The following is a 10,767-nucleotide window of genomic DNA, read 5'->3' on the forward strand; positions in this document are numbered from 1 at the left end:
ATGGATCAGCAGTTAAGAGCACTGACTTGGCCTTCCAAAGGACCAGGGTTGGATTCCCAATACCAACATAGTGGCTTACAACCATCTCTACCTTCAGTCCCAGGGATCAGTCGCCCTCCTCCGGTCTGCCTGTGGGCACTGCATGCGCATGATAGGCAGACACACAAGCAGGCTAACCACCCACCCCACACACACATACACACACACACACACACACACACACACACACACACACACACACACACACAGAGACATACACACAGACACACACACACTCAGACACACAGACACACACAGACATACACACAGACACACACACACACAGACACACACACAGAGACACACAGACACACAATTATTGTTTTTTGAGACAGTATTGCTGTGTATCCCTGCTAGCCTGGAACTCACTATATTGACCAGGCCAGCTTCAAACTCTGAAACCTGCCTGCCTCTACCTCCGGAATGTTGGAGTTCAAGGCTCGAGCCACCGCACCGGGCTGCCAACAACATTTTTCGCTACACTTGCTCACTGGTGGTTTGCTGCGTGTGTACAGGTGAGGGGGCGGGGAACAACTGGCAGGGACTGTGTGTCCCAGACACTGACGCGAGCCGAGTGTAGCAGCAAGCACTGGCTCACAGTCACCCCAGCCCTTAATCCATGTGTACAAAATGTCCAGCAGAGGTGGCCTTTGGAAACAGAGAATAGTGAGGCTGTCTAGGCATGGAGAAGAGTAATAAGTTGCTTATAGGTACGGGATTATCCCCCCATGGGGTGATGTGAACATCCTAAAATTGTGGTAATGGCAGAACAAGTCTGGATTTACTGAGAACCACTTAATTGTATACCTTAAACAAGCAAATTACATGTTATGTAGATCAGAACTCCACAAAGCTGTTTAAAAAAAAAAAAAAACAGAACCCAGGCCGACATCTAACCCTCAGTTCCCTCCAAACCCACCTTCACCTCAGCAGGCACCATACTGAGTCCCAAGCTGCCCATGGTAGGTGACTCTCCAGACCCCACAGAGGCACATTCCATCCGGGAGATCAGTCTCATAACCACGGAGATAGGTCTTGCTATGTGGCCCAGACTTGGTCTCTCTATAACAGGCTTCCAGGCCTCAGCACAAGTGACGCCATGTTAGGGGCACCATACTGACCTTAAAACTCAGCGTGTACAGCTGCCAGATAGGAGCAAAGAAGGACCTGGGCTGTAGTCCCAGGAACCAGGAAAGTCCCTAAGTGTACTAATGTTGCTCTCTGGCTTCCAAATGTTCTTGCTAACTTAAGTGTGTCAGCCAGGATGTAGATTTTGTGTGTAGGAAAAAAAAAAAGATGAAAGATTTATACGATCTGAAGAGAAATCAGAGTATGATTGAGTCGGAGGAAGAATAGAGGAGAGCAGGATGAGAAATACCATAATAGAGGGAGCCATTATAGGTTAAAAAAGAAATCTGGCGCCAGGGAAATATCCAGAGATATATAAGAATGACCCCAACTAACAATCTAAGCAATAGTGGAGAGGCTACCTTAAATGCCATCCTAGAGCCTTCATCCAGTAGCTGATGGAAGCAGAAGCAGACACCCACAGCTAACTACTGAGCTGAACTCCTGGAACCCAGTGACAGAGAGGGAGGAGTGGTGAGCAAAGACATCAAGACCAGGCTGGGGAAACCCACAGAGACAGCTGACCTGAACAAGGGGGAGCTCATGGACCCCAGACTGATAGCTGGGAAACCAGCATAGGACTGACCCAGATCCCCTGAACATGGGTGTCAGTTAGGAGGCCTGGACAATCTATGGGGCCTCTGGTAGTGGATCAGTATTTATCCCTTGTACATGAATGAACTTTGGGGATCCATTCTACATAGAGGGATACTCTCTCGGCCTAGACACACGGGGGAGGGCCTAGGCCCTGTTCCAAATGATATGACAGACTTTGAAGAACCCTCATGGAAGGCCTCACCCTCCCTGGGGAGCAAGAGAGGAATGGAATGGGGGACTGGTGGGGGGCAGGGGAGGAGGGGAGAGAGAGGGAACTGGGATTGACATGTAAAGCAAGATCGTTTCTAATTTAAATTTTTTTTAAAAGAAAAAAAAAAAGAACTATGAGGATCTGGGCTGCATGATTTGGGCAAGTTACCGGTGCAGCTGTCTCCAATGCTGTGTGGCCATACTTGATAATTTCACACTTGCCGTGTGTGTGTGTGTGTGTGTGTGTGTGTGTGTGTGTGTGTGTGTGTGTGTGAAAAGGATAGCTCTGTGGAGTCAGTACTCTCCTTCCACCTTTACATGGGTCCCAGGAATCAAGCTCAGGTTCTAAGCTTGCAGTATGTTAAGTGCCTTTGCCAACTGACCCATCTCTCCAATCCCAATTCTACTCCTCCCTACTCATCACTCCACCTACAACTCAAACGAGCCCCTCCTCAGTCCACAGCCACAGCCCATTCAATGTAGAGGAGGTCAATCTCCAACTCCAATCATCTCTCATTTGCACTGTTTGTTTGTGTTTTAAAAATCAGGGTTTCTCTGTGTAGCTCTGGCTGTCCTGGAACTCGCTCTGTAGACCAGGCTGGCCTCAAACTCGGAGATCTGCCTGCTTGTGCTGGGATTAAAGTCATGAGTCATCACCACCACCTGGCGAGAAGGTAGATTTAGCACCCAGAACCTGGCACATACCAAGCAAGCTGTCTACTGCTAACCTGCAGTCTTGCCTTCAGTGTCAGGTGAATTCACCCAGCCCCGGTTTCCAACCTCCCAATCACAGCCAACTCCACCTCCTGTCCAATTCTTTTCACTCCAAACTCACCCTGAACTGCCACTCAAACCTTACACTAGTCATTTCACCTCCTACTATCACCGTGTCCAATGGGAAGCTCTGGAGCCATCCTCTCGGGCAAGCCAGAGACTTGAAGGCCTACTAACCGTCAACATGGGGGACTGAGACTGTTGCACTAGGCCATGGGTTCCATTCCAGCAAGACCTTACCCAGTTGTAGAGGTGCATGCCTGTGATCCCGGCACTGGGGAGGTGGAACCAGGGAGACCAGGGAGGGGTTCAAGGTCTTTCTTGGTATGTTCCGCATCATGTTCACCATGTTCCCCACCATGTTCCCCGTGTTCCCCACCATGTTCCCCACCATGTTCCCCATGTTCCCCGTGTTCCGCATGTTCCCCACCATGTTCCCCACCATGTTCCCCACCATGTTCCCCACCATGTTCACCATGTTCCCCACCATGTTCCACATGTTCCCCACCATGTTCACCATGTTCCCCACCATGTTCCCCATGTTCCCCACCATGTTCACCATGTTCCCCACCATGTTCCCCACCATGTTCCCCACCATGTTCCCCACCATGTTCCCCACCATGTTCACCATGTTCCCCACCATGTTCCCCACCATGTTCCCCACCATGTGCTCCCCACTACATCTCTGCCTCACTTCAGGTCCAAAGTGCTGTGACCAATCTGCCACAGACCAAGAAGCCCCCAAAGCGCGGGCTTAAACCCCCCCTTCTTCATTGTTTGCCTCAGACGTTTCCCTGCAGGACTGAAAGCTGGCCAGCCCAGGCCCGAGATTAACAGGCCCTCAGCCTCTGTGACACATGATATTCAGAAGACATTCCTAAATACTTAAGGCAGGGGGCCAGGGACTGAGTTCATACCCAGAACCAAGGTCGAAAACCAAGCCAGTGTGTGTGTAATCCCAGCACTGGGAGGCAGACACAGGCCGGCCAGGCTAACCTACTTGGCAACTTTCAGGTCAATAAGAGACTTTGTCTTAAAAACTAAAAACGAAAGAAAGAAAAGAAGAAAGGGAGAGAGGGAGGGAGGAAGGAAAAGAAAAAGAAAGAAAGTTAAGCCAGAGATGACTGAGTAGGTATGGTGTTGCCATCCTCAAGTCTGAGGACCCAAGTTCAATCCTTGGACCCCATTTGGTGGAAGAAGAGGACAAACTCCTGCAAGTTGTCCTCCGACCTCCACACACATGATCTGACCTCCACACACATGCTCTGACCTCCACACACATGCTCTGGTTTCCACACACATGATCTGACCTCCCACACATGATCTGACCTCCCACACATGCTCTGACCTCCACACACATGATCTGACCTCCCACACATGCTCTGACCTCCACACACATGATCTGACCTCCACACACATGATCTGATCTCCACACACATGATCTGACCTCCACACACATGCTCTGATCTCCACACACATGATCTGACCTCCCACACATGCTCTGATCTCCACACACATGCTCTGGTTTCCACACACATGATCTGACCTCCCACACATGATCTGATCTCCACACACATGATCTGACCTCCCACACATGCTCTGACCTCCACACACATGATCTGACCTCCACACACATGCTCTGACCTCCACACACATGATCTGACCTCCACACACATGATCTGACCTCCACACACATGCTCTGACCTCCACACACATGATCTGACCTCACACATGCTCTGGTCTCCTCACACATGCTCCGACCTCCACACACATGCTCTGACCTCCACACACATGCTCTGGTCTCCACACATGTTGTGGCATGCCACCACTATCCCCATCAAATGAAACTTTTTAAAGAGAAAAAAGAAAAAAAAGAGCACAGTTTCTTGGTTTATTCTTGAGATGCCAATTTTGCCCTGTGACCTGGGAAAGAAGGATGCAGACTGGGTTAAGGGAGGGCAGAGATCCTTCTGGAATCTCTCATCATATCCCAGACTTCCTTCAGAAGGAAGCGGATTAAATAGACCACAGACCATTCATTCCCTTTTCATACAGTTCCCAGTTATGAACAGGCCAGCACCATATAGGATCCTGATTTGTGCCTGGGGACACGGGAGTGGCCGGGTGGAGAGGAAGAGTGCGGAGCTGGGTCAAGGAAGCAGAAGGAAGGCAGATCTCGGGAGGGAAGGCCCACTTGAATCTTGCTTTATCTGGTACTCCAGGAAGGCGTGAGAGGGAAGGGTCCCAGCCAGGGATCAGGAGGTATCCAGTGCTTCACTATGGGAAGGGGTAGCACCAAGAGGTACGGAGGGCACTGATGGCGGGGAGGAGACACGTGCGGGGGCTTTATCAGCTCTGAGTTATAAGCTCACTGCATGGAAGTCTCGGGGAGGCAGTGGGCGGTTGGATGGGGAAGAGGAGGAGCCAGCATACCGTGGGCTATCGCCTTGGGATGAACGGGAGGGGGCTGGGCTCCACACACAGGAGAAAGAACAGAGTCCCACAAGCCTGGATCCAGAGTCCCCGTGATAAATAGAATGGCCGCGAAGCCTCAGCACCAAGCAGCCCCACGTGGGCTCCCTTCAGCTTCCTTCCCATCTCAAAAGCTCAGCTGCTAAAGCAGATGGGACCAAGTTCAAACCCAAACTTCTGGTTCGTCTGACCAAAGTCAACGGCAGCCACATCCCACAGAGGCAGAAAGCCGGCACGAGAAGAGCTGAATTCAAAGAGGGTCCTCGCCTGTCCCTTCCGGAGCTGGCCGTGAGAGGGCATGGAGGTGGAGTTAGAGCGAGGTGAGTGGGGGCTCTCCCTCTCCACCCTGGCCGGCCCCCTAGCTGGTGGCCTTACCCGGCAGCCATCATGGGAGACCTTCACGGTAGCTGCTGTTGTCTGGTTGAAGGACAGCTCTTCCCAGTTGGTCCCTCGGAAGCGGATGGAGCGGCTGTGGTCACCAGCAGCTTCATCCAGCCAGGCCACTGAGTTCTGGCAGGAGTAAGTGAACCTCTGACGGGCTGCGGCACTCAACAGCTTCAGGAAGGTCAGCTGGACCACATTCACGGGGGAGGCATCAGCATCCACATAGGAGAACTGCAGGGGGGCGAGGTAGGTCAGGGCTCCCGCTGAGGAACATGCTTCCCATCTTAACGATGTAGCCGAGGATGGCCTTGAACTCCTGAAGTTCTGGTTTATGTGGTGCTAGAAACTGAGCCCAGGGCTTTGTAGGTGAGTGCATGCCCTTATCTGTCTATCCTGTTTGTCTCACCCCAAATTCCCACACCAGTCCCCACAAGTTCTCACGCCCTCCTCCAAGTCGGCCTTTGGCAACCCACCTTCTTCCCTCTGCGGAAAGTGCTGTACCAGTCTCCAGGCTTCTCTTTGGACCAAGAGGCCAGTTTCACCTGAGGGAGGTGAAACCGATCATTGGGCAGCAACCCAAGTCCCCTCTGCCTCCTCATACTGGACATCACAGGTCATGGATGCCACAAGCAATGCCCTCGGCAAGGGCAGAGCAAGGGGCTGGCGGATGGGTCCATAGCGCCCTCACCACACGTGGCAATTTCCACCCCGGAAGCCAGGGCCCTGTCCATGCTCAAGTTTAGGGGACAGAAGACTTGGTACCGCTAGGGAATGGAGCCTGGGACCATGCATGCTCCCTAAGCTTCCGGGATGAAACCCAGCCACCCCACCCCACCCCTGCCCCGGTGCATGCTCGGCAAGCTGGGGTGGGGGCACGTGGGGGTGTGGCTGGAACCTGGAGGCTCATGAACGCTGGGCAAGTGCTCTGTTGTGTGGCGGCACCCTTGCCTTGAGGTTTGTATTTAGCTCCTCTACTACAGGGACCAGGCAGGAGGGACGTACGCCATTTGAAGGATAAAGTCCCACAAGTGGCCAGAGATGGAGGTGAGAGAGATAGGATGGTTTCCTTCACTCACCATCTCAAACTTCTTGTCCGGGTAGAGACAGGTCTCGCCTCCCGCAGTGAAGTTGCAGAAAACCTTGAAGGCATCCCGTGAGGAGCCCTGATTGGGGTCAATCCAGTAGTCTCCTACCACAGAGCCAGACCCAAATGGGTCAGTGGATAGGAATGGGGAAGCCCTCGCCTGCCCTGCCGGGGAGGGACCTCACCATCGGTCAGGTGTGGGTGGTTACGGTGAAGCTCATGGCATATGAGGCCTGGGTGCTCGGCCGTGCCAGGAGGTCGCCGTAGCTGCTCCAGCTCCAAGCTCAGCGAATCGAGTGAGGCCACCACCTCCTCCAGGCCACCTTCCGGGGTGTCCAACACTGAGCGGCGCCTTCGCAGACCATGCGGCTCAGCAGGGGGACCCTGAACTCACACGGGGCAGTGGAAACGGAGGAGAGACAGAGAAGAAGACAACATGGGAGTTGGAGTGATTCAGAAGAGGAAGGAGGGGGCAGGGGGTAGGGAATGAGAGGAGACAGAGATGGGTAAAAAAGATGGAGATGGAGGGAGAGATGGGAGGGAGCAGACAGACCCAGGGGAAAAGCCCAGGTCAGAGCCTCACAAACGGCCCCAAGCCATCCCCAAGCCCAGACTGTCTTTGAGAGTCTCTTTTGGGCATTTGTTTGTTTTGAGCAGGGCCTCATGTACTCACAGTAGCTAAGGATAACCTTGAACTCCTGATCCTCCTCCCTCCACCTCCCCAGGGCAGGTATGAGCCACCACCCACTGCGCTACACTCCTCTCAAGGCTTTCAAGGAACCGCAGACTGATTCCTGCTCTCCTCCAGATTCTAGGAACTCACCGGGGGGCCAGGAGGACCCGCTGGTCCAGTGTCCCCACGAGGACCAATAGATCCCTGTGGGAGAGAACACTCTGCAATGAATCTTGTCGATGGAGACCTGGTTCTACCAACACAAACACATACCTGTGCAATATGCGCATGCATATATACATCTACACATACATAGAGAAACACATGTACACACATACATCTGAACACACGTATGCATACACACCTACACAGATATACTCATATACACATGCATGTGCATACATATACAACTGTGCATACATACACCTATGTGTACATGTAGATATGCATGTACTCTCCTCTAGAAGCCTCTCAAGTCCCCAGACATAGCCTCCCACATTAAACTCCCCATTACAGCCCCCATTTCTCCAACACAGTCCACTCATTCCTGACCCAAATCCCCCTTCAAGCCATCCCCCTTGCACATTTTTCTCCCCTCCTGGGGCAGGATACACATGTGTATATGTATCCACACATTCACATATATGCACACACACACACACACACACACACACACACACACACACACACACACAGGACCCAGGAGATGTTCCCAGCATCCTGCACTAAACCTAAGTTGTGTGCTTCCTTCCCTTGTCCTCTGAAATCAACACACAGTGCCTCCTGCAAGCCACATCTCAGTCAGCAGGACAATTTCCTTTCCTTACAGTGGTTCAGAAACCCCTCCGACAATGCACAGCGCCTCAGACTCTAAGAAAACAGCAGTAGGGGCTGGACAAAGGAAAGGGGCTGGGAGAGGGGTGGGGAGCAGGGACATAGAAACCCAGGGAAGTAGTGTCACTCACCGGGGACCCCTTGGATCCCTTCTGCCCCAGAGGGCCCTGTGGGAAGAGGGAATGCTGGAGTCCCAACCCTGTCCATCACGATGACCTCTCCATCCCACCATTACCCATACTCACCACCACACCTGGGAGACCAGGGTGACCTAATGCACCAACTGGACCAGGAAGACCCTGGAAAAGGGACATTGGGATCATCCTCAATGGGGTTCTGCCCTATTACTCAGACACCTCCCAGACATCTTTCTATACACTCAGAAGAATGCCTGAAGTCGTACACAAACTCCCAACTCCTCTAAAAGGTCCTCAGTACCCAGACACAGCTTCCTACATGACAGTCCCCAGTTAGACACAGCCCCCCCACTTCACATCCCCACCCTTCAAACCACCCCCTTTGCACACTTTTTCCCTGCCAAGGACAGGGCACACACTCACGGCGTCTCCCTGGGGGCCTGGAGGGCCCTGCGCTCCTGGCAACCCCTGATCGCCTTTCTCACCAGCCTCCCCCGGGGGACCAATAAGGCCTATTAGCCCAAGGTGGCCCTGAAAGACAAGTGCATCCACAGACATGCTGGGAATCTTCTCTCCTGGAGCCTTAGGAGAGATGAGCTGGGGAGCAGTAAACGCCCAATTCTCCCAGGCCTCTGGCCAGGGCAGGAGGTAAAGGTGAGGCAGATTGGGGAAGAACAGAAAGAGGCAGGCTTTACCTTCTCCCCCTTGAGGCCAGCATCTCCCTTCAGCCCTGGGAGGCCAGGGGGGCCCTGGAGAAAGATGAGGTTCAGCTTGTGATTCCTTGAAAACTTGGGATGGTAAGGTACACCAGGGAGCCACCCAGCTTTCAAAAGCAAGTGACCAGGGCTGGAACTAAGGGACAGTCAGGAGACAGGAGGAGGTGACAAAAATGGGGTTGGGAGGGAGGATGGCTGGGGTTGCCAGAGGTCAGGGTCAGCAGGAGGGCTCAATGTAGAGCCTTAAATGCGGTGTTGTAAGGGGTGAGCATAGGCATTGGTGTGATGGCTTGTTGTGTGAGGTCAGTTGAGGTAATCAGCATGGGCAGATGGATGGCAGTGAGGGGCTAGCCTGCTGCATCACCCAGATGCCTAGTGTGACTTTCAGAGCTGTGGTCCCAGGGATAGAGAAGTCTCTTACCAGGGGCCCTGGAGGGCCTATCAGCCCAGGAGGTCCCAGGAGGCCTGGTTCACCCTGAGGAGGAGACAGAACGGGGTGCCAGTGTAAGCAATACCTCATCGCTCAGGAAAAGCCTTTCCTGAACTGTGATGAAGCCTTTCCTGAACTGTGATGAAGCCCCAAGCTAGAAGCCCTGACAGTGCTGGCACCTCCCATTTTATACCACTTACCACAGGACCAGGGATCCCTGGGAGACCATCAGGCCCAAGCCGTCCAGGGGGCCCTCGAGCCCCTGTGGGGCCTGTTCTGCCTGGGGGCCCATCAGGCCCAGCATCTCCCTGAAATGGACAGAGGTGGGGAAGGCAGTCTCAGGGGACTGCCTGCTGGAGTCTGCAGCCTCAGAGGGAGGGGTAGGCATGCTTCTGCTCAGGGGTCACAAGGATCCATCCCAGGGTTACTCACCTTGGCTCCTTTCTCTCCCTCTCTGCCTTCTGGACCCATGCGGCCAGGGGAACCCTGAGGAGGGAAAGTGTGAGGGTCAGTGTGAACATTCAGGTTTATGGCAAGTTGGTTAGGCAGGTAAAGGACATTGTCTGAAACCCACATGGTAGTAGAGCAGACTCCAACAAATGTGCTCGCTCACACACACACACACACACACACACACACCTAAATAAATAGTAAACTAGTATAATTTCAGAAATTATAAGAAGAGTGGGGTGTTGTGGAGAGGGGGGTCTTGCACTGCCTAACATGAGGTAGACCTGAGGCCTGCAAGCAGCAGACCATCGCTCACCCTCTTGCCAGGGAGTCCACGGGCACCAGGTTCTCCTGAAGCTCCAGGTGGCCCCTGTTTTGTCAAGAGAAGCCACAGCATCAACTCACAACTGAAAACAGCCCCACAGACACTGCCCAGCACCCCCCACACTCACAATCATGGGCCCTGCAGATGCCCTAGACACCCCAATCTCCCATCACTAGGTCTACACCATTCCCAAATACTTCTGCTCCCCACTCACCGGACCCCCAATATCACCAGGATCTCCCTTTTCTCCTGGAGGGCCATCCACACCCTAGGCAGGAGAGAGAGTGGGGGAGTCTTGGGGTAGGTGTGGCAGAGATGGGGGTAGAGAGGCCTCTTATCTTGTCCAGGGTTAGCGGGGATGGAGTAGATGGAGACTCATTTAGGGAACAGGGAGAGTATACACCCACCTGAACTCCAGGGTCTCCCGGCGGTCCTAGATCTCCAGGGAGTCCTGTGGGGCCCTAGAATAAAAAGTGCTTACTGATGACATCTCAGAATGATTGAGGAGTCATTC

General features: G+C 53.2%; 1 protein-coding gene across 4 annotated transcripts in view; it reads right to left on the reverse strand.

Moving 5' to 3' along the window:
- Positions 1-4,625: 4,625 nt before the first annotated feature.
- Col5a3 (collagen type V alpha 3 chain) overlaps positions 4,626-10,767 on the reverse strand; it is a 55,736-nt gene continuing 49,594 nt past the window's right edge. For all 4 annotated transcript variants that reach the window (XM_040729814.1, XM_040729812.1, XM_040729815.1 and 1 more), the window contains exons 52-67: positions 10,661-10,714; positions 10,468-10,521; positions 10,245-10,298; positions 9,911-9,964; positions 9,679-9,786; positions 9,470-9,523; positions 9,028-9,081; positions 8,756-8,863; positions 8,441-8,494; positions 8,327-8,362; positions 7,512-7,565; positions 6,874-7,072; positions 6,681-6,793; positions 6,078-6,146; positions 5,596-5,835; positions 4,626-5,502 (exon numbers count right to left, since the gene is read on the reverse strand). In XM_040729814.1, the coding sequence (XP_040585748.1) occupies positions 5,356-5,502; positions 5,596-5,835; positions 6,078-6,146; positions 6,681-6,793; positions 6,874-7,072; positions 7,512-7,565; positions 8,327-8,362; positions 8,441-8,494; positions 8,756-8,863; positions 9,028-9,081; positions 9,470-9,523; positions 9,679-9,786; positions 9,911-9,964; positions 10,245-10,298; positions 10,468-10,521; positions 10,661-10,714 (1,452 nt within the window). In that variant the 3' untranslated portion in view covers positions 4,626-5,355. The remainder of the gene's footprint in view (positions 5,503-5,595; positions 5,836-6,077; positions 6,147-6,680; positions 6,794-6,873; positions 7,073-7,511; positions 7,566-8,326; positions 8,363-8,440; positions 8,495-8,755; positions 8,864-9,027; positions 9,082-9,469; positions 9,524-9,678; positions 9,787-9,910; positions 9,965-10,244; positions 10,299-10,467; positions 10,522-10,660; positions 10,715-10,767) is intronic.

Source organism: Mesocricetus auratus, unplaced genomic scaffold (assembly GCF_017639785.1).
Source record: "Mesocricetus auratus isolate SY011 unplaced genomic scaffold, BCM_Maur_2.0 Super-Scaffold_100022, whole genome shotgun sequence".
NCBI lineage: Eukaryota > Metazoa > Chordata > Mammalia > Rodentia > Cricetidae > Mesocricetus > Mesocricetus auratus.